At 37.0% G+C, this 14,171-nt stretch overlaps 1 protein-coding gene across 9 annotated transcripts in view; it reads right to left on the bottom strand.

Annotated features, from left to right (window-relative positions):
- Positions 1–14,171, bottom strand: part of CSNK1G3 (casein kinase 1 gamma 3) — a 308,727-nt gene that overhangs the window by 267,884 nt on the left and 26,672 nt on the right. For all 9 annotated transcript variants that reach the window (XM_089909241.1, XM_089909242.1, XM_089909234.1 and 6 more), the window contains exon 2: positions 1,844–2,269. In XM_089909241.1, the coding sequence (XP_089765367.1) occupies positions 1,844–2,021 (178 nt within the window). In that variant the 5' untranslated portion in view covers positions 2,022–2,269. The remainder of the gene's footprint in view (positions 1–1,843; positions 2,270–14,171) is intronic.

Genomic DNA, 14,171 nt, shown 5'->3' with positions numbered 1-14,171 from the left:
CATATATAGTTTCAGTATATATGGGTACATACAGTTTCTCATATTGCCCTAGTTAAAATGCTCCACTAGATTGTTTTGTGTGTATACACACACATACACACACACATATATATACATGCACACACAGAGATGTATATATATGTAGTTATTTTGAAATAAATTACATGAAACCAATTTTGAATAAAAAATGCCAAAGTACTACGGTACTATAGTCATATACACAAAGAGAGATAGAGTGACAGGTGAAGTACAAATATTTATATACGACAAAATATATAGCTATAAAACTAATTTATATAAATAAGTTTAAATAAATATACATATAACATGCTATAATTTAATTAAAAACAAATATCTTGATATCTTTTTAATGGAGCAGAACAATCATTGTTTTCCTAAAACAGGCAAGTATAGTGCTGGTCCTTTTATACTATTATCTAAATTTCACAATAATTTAGGAAGTGGAAATAATCCCATTTTAAAGTTCAGAAATTTGAAGCCCCACATAGTTAAATGACTTATGTATTCCATAATGGCAGAGACAAATTTTATATTTTTCTAGTGTATCATCAGTGCCTAATCATGCCTCATATATAATACTGTAGACATGCAATAAATTTTGAATGGATAGATGGATGTATAATAGTTCAAGGTTGGATAAGTAAATAACCTGGTTTTTTTTCTAATGCCAAAATCAGAAACAATTTAAGAATTTCAAAATATCTAATTCAATATCCTTCAAAAAATAAAATGTAAAACATTCACCCTTTCAAATATTTGCATCCCTTCTAAAATGCAGAAGAGTCCGTCAGACACATCATTTAACAGCAATGTACAAAATATGTCGTTGCCTTTTATTACCTTGCTTCATTCAAAGATTTAATGTACACTAGCTACATAAAACAGTAATAAAATAAAGGAATAACTACAAATTAGAATGTTTTACACGATGAAAAAGAAGTAGTCGAGTAGATGAACATACAATTGCTTATATTTCTAACACCAGGGTTGAATCTAATGAAAATTGTGAAGCCAAGTTTTTTCTTTTTATTTCCAAAGTTTACACTCTTGCATTGACCAAAGAGCCCTCAGGGTACCTCAATACTGACTCCCATAAAACTGTGCTACCCTCCTTCTTGTTTCTCTTCAGTGAAGATAGCCACATCTTTATTGCACTAGTTAAAAATGTAGATTTGGATCGCGAGTCCATCTTAAATTGCTGTATGACATTTGGCAAGAAACCTTCCCTCACTGAGTTTCAAATGCCTTAAATGTAGAGTTGGGAGGTTTAAATTAGACCAGTGTTTCCCAAACTTACCTGATTATAAGAATAAACTGAGTCAGTACTTTGTGTCCCTTATTAAGAATATAGATTCCTAAACTACCCTGGATATACTTGGGGGAAGGGGAGAATAGATTACAACACTGTAAATTTCACTGATTTTTGATGCAGTTTCAGCACATTACCTTGACTTTAAGCCATACATATCCTCCTAAAGTAACCAGTTACTAAATGTTTTCAAATCAGAAAAGGTAGCCTAAATATCATTCCTAAAAAATACATTGCAAAGGCTTTCCTGGTATCTATTTCAGCCTCTTGGGGCTTTTTAATTTACTTTCTTCTTCCTCATATTCTGGATGGTTTATCTCAAGTAAACAGACATTGTTATACTAGGGAATTACTGAAAAGTGAAAATAGAAGTATATTAGAAATTCCTAATATCTATATTCTTTAAAATTACCACAACAAACAACTAAACAAGTAACTAAATCACTTCATTAAAAAGTATCTTTCATTTTAAAAAATGCTCCCAACTTTATGGAATAAATAAAATAGTCTTACCTAATCGTAATTCTCCAAAATTCCCACATCCAATTTTTTTTCCGACTCTAAAGTTAGGTCCAACCATTAAAACTCCAGAGGATGAAGAACCAGTTCCTCGAGTGTTGTGTCCTGACCGACCACTAGGTCGTGCCATTCTATCATCTGATTTGTCCTTGTCTTTCTTTTTATTATCCATATCAAGTTTGCGGTACTCCACTTTGAATTCTTTAATCAAGATGACCACACTGAAATAGGGTATCGTGAGAACAGGTACATCACTAGGTAACTGTACCAGGTGGGTAATGTTAACATTCAAATTGCAGTAGGTAGTCAATTAACTGATGCGTGTTCATCCCATTCGTAAAATGTTTCTCAGTTTTCTTTTCAGCAAAACATGTCTTCAAAATTATCTTTTCAATGATGTGAGCTGATATTGATAGTGACCTAGAATAGTAAGAAAAGAAAATCAGTCAACTTAGAGAATCAAAAAACATATGTTTGGGAAATTAATAACATAACCAAAGTTTAGGCAATGGACTATTACTATTTGTTGATGCCCACTGAAATCTAACCTCAGTAGACTCTTAATCACTACCCTTTATTCGTATACTTTAATACCAAAGGGATCACAAAAACAAAACCAAAGAAATCAGTCATTTGGTTACTTCTTAAAAATAAATAAAAGTAACAAAAATGTATTGAGAGGGACTTCCCTGGTGGTCCAGTGGTAAAGAATCCGCCCTCCAACGCAGGGGACGCGGGTTCAATCCCTGGTTGGGGAACTAAGATCCTACATGCCGTGGGGCAACTAAGCCCGCATGCCACAACTACTCAGCTCACACGCCTCAACAAGAGAGCCCGTATGCCGCAAACTACAGAGCCCACGCGCTCTGGAGCCGGTGCACCACAACTGGAGAGAGAAAACCCACACGCCGCAACTAGAGAGAGGCCTGCGCACCACAACGAAGAGCCTGTGTCACATCGAAACATCTCGCATGCCACAACTAAGACCCAACATGGCTAAAAATAAAGAAAAAATAAAAATAAATAAAATCACTGTTTAAAAGAAAAAATGTATTGAGTGTTTCATAAGCCAATATACATTCACTAACCAAGTCCTTCCAACTTAGAATCATTTCAATTAAAAAAAAAATACTCAAAGAATTCCAGTAAGTCAATATAAGATTTTCAGTATAAATTAAAGCAGAAAGAGAGAATACATTTTGCAAATTAGTAAAAGATTTTAATAAAAATATCTTCCACATATTCATACACTTAATAATTTTCAAAGGCTTTTCAAATATACATTCTCATTTGATCTTCATTTATTCAAATATTTATTACCCATTAAGTATATATTATCCATAACTATATATGGGAATGGAGCAATCATAACAAAGGTTGAAATAAATAGTATTTTCTCATCAGCTTTTAGCAACCCACCAAATATGCAATTATTCCTAACACCTAATCTATTTATAAAGTTTCTTATTATATTTGCCATACTCAATATCGCAGATGAAACTATAAGCATCTGTTTGGTATAAGTAAAATCAAATCATTTTTACATATACTGTTTGCTCTCTTTCCAGCTATAATAGAGTAACTGATACTGAACTTCCCCTCTTGCTATAAATAATTATAAAACTGGACAAAACATATGAAGCACCTGTTTTCAGGCACTGGATAACAGGCAGTGTAAGAGAAAACAGAAACACAGAAGGTGATTTCCACCTTCACCCAAGATCTCCAGCTAGGGACAATTTTCTGACTACAGCACAGGGAAATGGAGGCTCAGGCAGTGCACAGTGATCATAGATCAGAGTTTGGGACTGCTGAAGCTAGTGGAATTTGCAGGACCTCACAGTACTGAAGGTGAGGCAATTGTACAGTATTAGGGATAGGAGGTGACAGGGCAGAAGCTAGGCTAGCAGACAAAGGCTACTATGGGGTTAAATAAAGAATGGAGATACTAAAGGCTGTGCAATGCTAGAATATCTTAAAAGTTCCTATCTAGTCATGGTGGAGGAACCTCATTAATATCCCAGAATTTAGCTGAAATACCAGAAAGACCAAGTCTTTAGAGTAAGGACCATACCCTAGAGAAAGGACTACTATACACTCGCCCAACTAAAGCCTAAAACCAAGCCTAGATAGGATTAAGAATACCTCCAATTACACTAACTACATTCCAGAATGAAACTTGACACACTTAAAACAGAAGAAAAAAAACCCAAAAACAAACTTTCAACAATGGTGAATTCATAATGTCCAGACACGAAAATGAGCAGTAAATGTGACATGCAGACAGGAAACAAAGCCATCAAAGGAAACAGACTCCAAGATGACCCTAATATTGATATTGGAAGACAGGACTTCAAAATTACTAAATAGCTGCTGAAGTCCTATTACATTAAAGAAAGAGGCTGGAGCAGAAAAAAATATTTGAAGAAATAGTGGTTGAAAATTTCCCAAATTTACTGAAAAACACTAACCTACAAAATGAGGAAACTCAGCAATCCCATAAAGGATAGGTACAAAGAAAATTAAACCTAGGTACATCAAAGTGCCAAAACCCCAAAATAAAGGGAAAATCTTGAAAGCAGACAGAGAAAAACTACACGACATACAGGTGAACTTCTAACTTCTTATCAGAAACAATGGAGACCCAAAAGAAAATGGGAGAATACGTTCAAAGCAATGAAAGGAGGAAAAGAACTCTCAACCCAGAACATGACATCCAATAAAAATTAGTCTTTAAAACTGAAAGTGAAAGCCATTTTCAGATGAAGGAAGCTAAGAATTAGTCACCAGCACACTTGCACAACAAGAAATACTTTTTAAATAGTGCATTAGGCTTAATTAAATCACATGATACCAGACAGAAATCTGAAACTTCAAGAAGAAATGAGGAACACTAGAAATGGGAAATGCATGTGTATTCATTTCCCTAAAAGATAAATTACTCTTTAAAGCACAAATAATTTCTTAGTGTCACTTATAACATATGTGGAAATAAAATATGTGTATAACAAGAGAAATGGCAGGAGCAGGTAGTAAATGGAATTATATTATTTTAAGATTCTTATATTTGTTAAGAATGAAGTGGTTCAGTATTAATTTTAAGAAGCCCATGTTAAGTTAAAAATGCATATTGTGATACCTAGACCAAATACTAAAAATTAATTACAACAGAAATATCTAAAAAGTTAACACAAGAAATAAAGTAGAATGACAAACATTTGATTAAAACAAAAGAAGAGAAATAAGAAATATGAGACAAGAAGGAAAACAGCAAGAGAATAGACTTAAAAACACACAATGAAAATGGATCATATTTTCCTAATAAAAGGCAAAAGGCTATATTAGAAAATCAAGATCCAACTACATGCTGTCTCTAAGAAACAACTTTAAATACAAAGACACAGACTGAAAGTGAAAGAATAGAAAAAGAGGGCATTCCTGGTGGTGCAGCGGTTAGGAATCCTCCTGCCAATGCAGAGGACATGGGTTTGAGGTCTGGTCTGGAAAGGTCCCACATGCCGCGGAGCAACTAAGCCCCTGTGCCACAACTACTGAGCCTGTGCTCTGAAGCCTGCGAGCCACAACTACTGAGCCCGTGCACCACAACAACTGAAGCCCACACACCTAGAGCCCGTGCTCTGCAAAGAGAAGCCACCACAATGAGAAGTCCGTGCAGTGCAACAAAGAATAGTCCCCGCTCACCACAACTAGAGAAAACCTGCACACTGAAACGAAGACCCAACGCAGCCAAAAATAAAATAAATAAATTTATTTTTAAAAAAAAGGAAGAATAGAAAAAGAGATACTATGCAAACAGCAAGTAAAATAAGCTTGAGAGACTATATTATCATACAAAGTAAACACCAAAACAAGGGAGTATCTCCAAAGATACAGAGGTCCACTTCATAATAACAAAAATATCAATTCAACAGAAAGACATAAAAATCATAAAAATGACACAAAAATGAGCAAAATGAAGCAGACTTTAAAAAACAATGATTTGTTTGAAATGATTGTTTGAAAAAGACAATCATAGTTGAAATGTTAACACACTGTTGTTTCAATAACTGATAAAGTAGAAGACAAAAATATCAGTATGTATACTGACACAGGAGATCTAAATAATACCATTGATTACCCTGAACTAACTGACATTTATAAAATACAATATTCAAAACTGAAGAATAATATTCCCTTTCAATGTTCATCAAGAAAGATCATATGCTGTCATTATTTAAGTCTCAAATAACTCAAACATTAGAGTATACTCTCTGATCAAAACAGAATTAGATAAGGAAACAATAATTATATGATATCTAGAAAATCCCCAAATATTTGAAATTTAAACACACTTTTAAGTAACTCATGAGTTGAAAAATAAGTCAGATGGGAAACTAGAAAAAATTTTTCACAGAATAAGGAAATATAACACATTAAATTTTGTAGGTTGCAACTCAAGCAATGCTCAGAAGAAAATTAGAAGCTTTAAATGCCTATATTAGAAAAGAAGTATTTAATCAATGATCTAGATTTTCTCCTTACAATGTTAGAAAAATTAGACATAACTTGAGGAAGTACTTTAATAGCACTATTGTTAATATTCCATAGGCTTACATGAAAACATAGTCTTAACAAGTGAAAACATTGGAATTCTCGGCAGATAACTAGGAGAATATCAAAGAAACAAAACAAAACAAACAACAGAAACGCTAGAATAAAAAGGATCATATCTGAAATGAAAAACATCATTGGATACACTCAAAAGTAGACTGGATAAAGCAGAAGGTATCAACAAACCTGAAAGGAGATCTAAAGAAATTATCCAGGGAGCAAAATCAATACAATAGAGAAAATAAAGCCAAAGTTTACTCTTTGAAAACAGTCAATAAAATTGGTATTGCCTAGCAAAAATGATCAAGAATAAAAAGGGAAAATATACAAATAACCAATAACAAGAATGAAAGGAGGGATATTACTAAAGATCTTATAAATACTATAAGAATAAAGAACTATTATGAGCAACTTTATGACAATAAATTTGATAACTTAGATGAAATTTAAAAAATTCTTTGAAAAATCCAACGTAGGGATACAAGATGAAACAACACAGGGATACAAGATGAAACAGAAAATATCAATAGTTCTGAATCTAAATTGAATTTCTTTAAAAAAAAATCTTCCCATGAAGACAGTATCACTGGTGAATCTATCAAATATTTAAGGAAAAAAATAATACTATTCTTACAAAAACTCTTTCAGAAAAAACAAGAATAAGGAATACTTGTCAATTTACTTTGTGAGATCAGCAGAACTCTGAAAAAAAGCCTGACTAACACTTGACGCAAAGAAAATTAGACCAGTGTTTCTCACAAGAATAGATAAAAAAGTTCTTCACAAAATATAAGCAAATATAAAGTTTAATAAATAATCAAACAGGGTTTAATACTAGAAATGTAAGACTTAATATTTGAAATAAATTCACCAAATTAGTAGGAAAAGAAAATATCTCAACAGACAAGAAAATACATTTGACAAAATTTAACCTGTTAATGATTAAAACCTCTCAGTAATCCAGAAAGAGAATCAAACTTAAACCTAATAAAAGGGTTTTTCCTACAAAAAAAGCTACAGCCAATATCACACTTAAATGGTGAAACACTGAACTCTTCACCAAGACTAGGAGAAAACACAAGAATGTTTGCTCTCAGATCTTCTATTCAACATTGTACAGAAGAACTAGCCTGTACAATAAGGCAAGAAAAGATGCAAAAGGCATGAAAACTGGAAAGGAAAAGGCAAAACTGTTGTTATTCAGAGACATCATGACTGTGTGTGCAGAAAACCTTATAGGGTGACGTCATCAAGAGAGCAACACAGGTCATTCCCAACTTCAGTCCCCCTCACAAGAAGACCAAGTAGCAACTATCCACCAACAACACTAAAAAAAAAATCCCAGAACCCGGGGGTAAGGCTAAAGCACCCTCCTGGACCAGAGAGACAGAGAAGGGTAAGAGGAGTGGCTACACTCTGACCACACTGTCCCTCCCCCAAGCCTAGCACAGCACTACACCTACAGGACCCCCCAAGCCTATGGTTTCTCCAGCGGGAAAACAAGAGTCCAAGATGGACATCCAGCTCCCCAGGTATGGCAGGATGCTTCCTGGGAGGCCCACTCAGGTCTCGCCTCATCAGGATCACTGAGGGAATCTGTGGGAATCATTAAAGAAAAAAAAAAAAAGAAAAATCTCAACAGAACAATAGCAAGTAAGGATACCGAATCAGTAGTCAAAAACCTCTCAACAAAGAAAACTCCAGGCAAGAATGAGGAATAAATAGAATTTGCAATTCCTGATGGAAATATAAAATAGTACAACTTTGGGGAAAAGTTTGATAGTTTATTGTAATTAAAATATATACCTATCCTATGACCTAACAATACTACTCTTAGGTATTTACTCAAGAGAACTGAAAACATATCTTTAGAGAAAGATTTGTACACCAGTATTTATAGCAGCTTATTCATAATAGCCAAAAACTGGAAACAATCCTAATGTCTAGTAACAGGAGAATAGATATATAAACTGATATATTCATTCAATGGAATACTACTCAGTAAATAAAAAGGAAAGAACTGCTGATACATGTAACAACATGGATCAATCTCTCAGATATGAGATTGAGGTAAGTCAGGCACAAATGAGTACATATTTATTATATGACTCTTGTTATATGAAGTTCCAGAATCCACAAAAATAAGCTGTGGTGACAGAAATCAGATCAGGTGTTGCCTAGGGTGGTGGGAAGTTTGGAAAGTGGCATAAGGGAATTTTATGGTGGGAAAGGAATGTTCTATATCTTGATTGGGAGGGGATTACACAGGTGTATACATTTGTCTAAACTCTTCAAACTACACTAAAAATCTATGTTTTACATTATATGTAGATGATGCTTCAAAACATGATTTTTAGGAACCCACACCAAAAATAAATCAAAGCTGTATCTCTAAGTTTTTTCCCTATTATAACTTTATAATAAAACTCACCTGAAAACACTACAGTTTTTTAAAGTTAATGAACATATACATATTTTGTTTTAGACTGTTTTCTTTAAAAGGGCCCTTCTACACTTTTTCTATTTAGAAGGAGGTAATTTCCCATTTGCAATGTTTCATGTTATTTTCAATATATAGCTTTTTGTTTACCAAATATCCAAAATACATTCTACATGTTATAAGAATTCAAATAATACAAAGTAAAAATACCCTTGAGATGCCCATACCCCTTGTCCCTCATTCCGCTTGCTCTACTCAGAGGTAAACATTACTTTCAATTTGTTTTGTATGGCCCAGACCTTTTTAGTAATGCCTGTGCGTGCATATATTTATGTATAGCAGTATTTGTAAGTCTGCTTGTTTGTTTTACAGAAGAGGTCAGTGTAAAGCCTCTGAAGAACCAAAACTTCCTCACAAAAGAAACAGCATTTGAAAGCATATCATACATTGAAAAACTTTTGCCTTTTCCCTTTCATACCCAACCATTCCACATGAACCCTGGAGGAGCAAGGGCCAGCATAATGAATGGCTGAGGAGGCAGGAAGAAAAGTCAAGAGACAACGCCAAATTCCTTCCCCAAGAGAAATCCCTGAACCAGTGGCCAAGCCTGAAACTAGGAGGTGGGAAAACAGAAGCAGGAAGAAGTGATCAATTAGCTTAAAATTGAACTTCAAATATGGCACAAGTGGGACACGCCTTCAAGATGGCGGAGGATAAGATGTGGAGATCACCTTTCTCCCCACAAATACATCAGAAATACATCTACATGTGGAACAACTCCTACAGAACACCTACTGAACGCTGGCAGAAGACCTCAGACATCCCAAAAGGCAAGAAACTCCCCACGTAGCTGGGTAGGGCAAAAGAAAAATGTAAAAACAGAGACAAGGGAATAGGGACAGGACCTGCACCAGTGGGAGGGAGCTGTGAAGGAGGAAAGGTTTCCACACACTAGGAAGCCCCTTCGCGGGCGGAGACTGCGGGTGGCGGAGGGGGAAGCTTCGGAGCCGCGGAGGAGAGCACAGCAACACGGGTGCGGAGGGCAAAGTGGAGAGATTCCCGCACAGAGGATCGGTGCAACCAGCACTCACCAGCCCGAGAGGCTTGTCTGCTCACCCGCTGGGGCGGGCGGGGCTGGGAGCTGAGGCTCCGGCTTCAGAGGTCGGATGCCAGGGAGAGGACTGGGGTTGGCTGCGTGAACACAGCCTGAAGGGGGCTAGTGCGCCACAGCTAGCCGGGAGGGAATCCGGGAAAAACTCTGGAACTGCCTAAGAGTCAAGAGACCATTGTTCAGCAGTGCGCGAGGAGCGGGGATTAAGAGCTCCGCTTAAAGGAGCTCCAGAGACAGACGCGAGCCACGGCTATCAGCGCGAACACCAGAGATGGGCATGAAACGCTAAGGCTGCTGCTGCAGCCACCAAGAAGCCTGTGTGCGAGCACAGGTCACCATCCACACCTCCCCACCCAGGAGCCTGTGCAGCCCGCCACTGCCAGGGTCCCGTGATCCAGGGACAACTTCCCTTGGAGAACACACTGCGCCTCAGGCTGTTAATAATTTTTCTATTTTAATAACTTTATTTTCTTCCTTCCTTCCGTCCTTCCTTCTTTCCTTCCTTCCTTTTTCTCCCTTTTCTTCTGAACGGTGTGGATAACAGGCTCTTGGTGCTCTGTCCAGGTGTCAGGCCTGAGCCTCTGAGGTGGGAGAGCCAAGTTCAGGACATTGGTCCACCAGAGACCTCCCAACCCCAAGTAATATCAAAGGGCAAAAGCTCTCCCAGAGATCTCCATCTCAACGCTAAGACCCAGCTCCACTCAACGACCAGCAAGCTACAGTGCTAGACAGTCTATGCCAGACAACTAGCAAGACAGGAACACAAACCCACCCATTAGCAGAGAGGCTACCTAAAATCATAACAAGTTCACTGACATCCCAATACACACCACCCGACGTGGTCCTGCCCACCAGAACAACGAGCTCCAGGCTCATCCACCAGAACACAGGCACCAGTCCCCTCCACCAGGAAGCCTACACAACCCAGTGAACCAACCTTAGCCACTGGGAGCAGACACCAAAAACAACGGGAACTACAAACCTGCAGCCTGCCAAAAGGAGACCCCAAACACAGTAAGTTAAACAAAATGAGAAGACAGAGAAACACGCAGCAGATGAAGGAGCAAGGTAAAAACCCACCAAACAAATGAAGAGAAAATAGGTAGTCTACATGAAAAAGAAGCAGAGTAATGATAGTAAAGATGATCCAAAATCTTGGAAATAGAATGAAGAAAATACAAGAAACGTTTAACAAGGACCTAGAAGAACTAAAGAGCAAACACACAATGATGAACACCACAATAAATGAAATTAAAAATTCTCTAGAAGGAATCAATAGCAGAATAACTGAGGCAGAAGAACGGATAAGTGACCTGGAAGATAAAATAGTGGAAATAACTACCACAGAGAAGAATAAAGAAAAAAGAATGGAAAGAATTGAGGACAATCTCAGAGATCTCTGGTACAACAGTAAACGCACCAACATTCGAATTATAGGGGTCCCAGGAGAAGAAGAGAAAAAGAAAGGGACTGAGAAAAATCTTTGAAGAGATTATAGTTGAAAACTTCCTTAATATGGGTAAGGAAATAGTCAATCAAGTGCAGGAAGCGCAGAGAGTCCCATACAGGATAAATCCAAAGAGAAACACGCCAAGACACATATTAATGAAACTATCAAAAATTAAATACAAAGAAAAAATATTAAAAGCAGCAAGGGAAAAGCAAGGAAGTACAAGGGAATCCCCATAAGGTTAACAGCTGATCTTTCAGAAGAAACTCTGCAAGACAGCAATGCGTGGCAGGACATATTTAAAGTGATGAAAGGGAAAAACCTACAACCAAGATTACTTTACCCAGCAAGGATCTCATTCCAATTCGACAGAGAAATTAAAACCTTTACAGACAAGCAAAAGCTAAGAGAATTCAGCACCACCAAACCAGCTCTACAACAAATGCTAAAGGAATTTCTCTAAGCAGGAAACACAAGAGAAGGAAAAGACTTACAATAACAAACCCAAAACAATTAAGAAAATGGTAACAGGAACATACATATCAGTAACTACCTTAAATGTAAATGGATTAGATGCTCTAACCAAAAGACAAAGACTGGCTGAATGGATACCAAAACAAGACCCATACATATGCTGTCTACAAGAGACCCACTTCAGACCCAGGGACACATACAGACTGAAAGTGAGGGGATGGAAAAAGATATTCCATGCAAATGTAAATCAAAAGAGAGCTGGAGGGCTCCCCTGGTGGCTCAGTGGTTGAGAGTCCGCCTGCCGATGCAGGGGACACGGGTTCGTGCCCCGGTCCGGGAAGATCCCACATGCCGCAGAGCGGCTGGGCCTGTGAGCCGTGACCGCTGGGCCTGTGCGTCCAGAGCCTGTGCTCCACAACGGGAGAGGCCACAACACTGAGAGGCCCGCATACTGCAGAAAAAAAAAGAGAGCTGGAGTAGCAATTCTCATATCAGACAAGACAAAGAGACAACCCTCAGAATGGGAGAAAATATTTGCTAAAGAAGCAACTGACAAAGGATTAATCTCCAAAATATACAAGCAGCTCATGCAGCTCAATATCAAAAAAACAACCCAATCCAAAAATGGGCAGAAGACCTAAATAGACATTTCTCCAAAGAAGATATATAGATTGCCAACAAACACATGAAAGGATGCTCAACATCACTAATCATTAGAGAAATGCAAATCAAGACTACAATGAGGTATCACCTCACACCAGTCAGAACGGTCAATATCAAAAACTCTACAAACAGTAAATGTTGGAGAGGGTGTGGAGAAAAGGGAACCCTCTTGCACTGTTGGTGGGAATGTTAATTGATACAGACACTATGGAGAACAGTATGGAGGTTCCTTAAAAAACTAAAAATAGAACTACCATTTGACCCAGCAATACCACTACCGGGCATATACCCTGAGAAAACCATAACTCAAAAAGAGTCATGTACCACAATGTTCATTGCAGCTGTATTTACAATAGCCAGGACATGGAAGCAACCTAATTGTCCATCGACAGATGAATGGATAAAAAAGATGTGGCACATATATACAATGGACTATTACTCAGCCATAATAAGAAAAGAAATTGAGTTATTTGTAGTGAGGTGGATGGACCTAGAGTCTGTCATACAGAGTGCAGTGAGTCAGAAAGAGAAAAACAAATACCGTACACTAACACATATATATGGAATCTTTAAAAAAAAAAAAAAAGGTTCTGAAGAAACTTGGGGCAGGACAGGAATAAAGTTGCAGACGTAGAGAATGGACTTGAGGACATGGGGATGGGGAAGTTAAGCTGGGACGAAGTGAGAGAGTGACACTGACATATATACACTACCAAATGTAAACTAGATAACTAGTGGGAAGCAGCCACATAGCACAGAGAGATCAGCTTGGTGCTTTGTGACCACCTAGGGGGGTGGGATAGGGAGGGTGGGAGGGAGACACAAGAGGGAGGAGATACGGGAATGTATGTATATGTATAGCTGATTCACTTTGTTATACAACAGAAACTGACACACCATTGTAAAGCAATTATACTCTAATAAAGATGTTAAAAAAAATTTTTTTAATGCCCCCCAAAAAAGATGGCCCAAGTATTTTTAACACCCCAAAATAAGTCTTGCCAAAACTGAACTTATTCCTATAAATATGTGGCAAGAATCAATGGAAACTGACCAGGATATCATTTATGAGTGGGGAAAAAAGAATAATCAAAGTATAGAAGTAGTGGTTAGTGAGCAATGAGGCTGTTTCGTATTTTACTCCATCCTTTTTACCACATTCAAGAAACTGTTCAAAAACCTGTCATGCTAGGTTTTTTTAGTTTTTAAAATATATTTAACAAGTTGGATTTTTGATTAAAATATTTTTATTAAGGATCTTAAATAGTGCTAGTACTTCCCCTGTTTTGCACCTATCAAACAGTATTAGTATCGACAAGTTTGTCTATAGCCATGGTCAGCAAACTCCAGCCTGCAGGCTAAATTCAGCCTATTGTCTATTATGTACAGTCTGCAAACTAAGAATCGTCTTTACATTTTTACATATTTGGGGAAAAAATTAAAATAATATTTTGTGACTCATGAAAATTATATGAAATTCAAATTTTGGTGTTCATAAATAAACTTGCGTAAGAATGAATCCATGCTAACTCATTTATGCATTGTTACAGCTGCTTCATACTACCAGAGAAAA

This window comes from Delphinapterus leucas, chromosome 3 (assembly GCF_059928025.1).
Source record: "Delphinapterus leucas isolate spDelLeu-1000000601 "Yukka" chromosome 3, BTC_Dleu_Yukka2, whole genome shotgun sequence".
Classification (NCBI taxonomy): Eukaryota; Metazoa; Chordata; class Mammalia; order Artiodactyla; family Monodontidae; genus Delphinapterus; species Delphinapterus leucas.
This window is presented reverse-complemented; position numbering and strand designations above follow the sequence as displayed.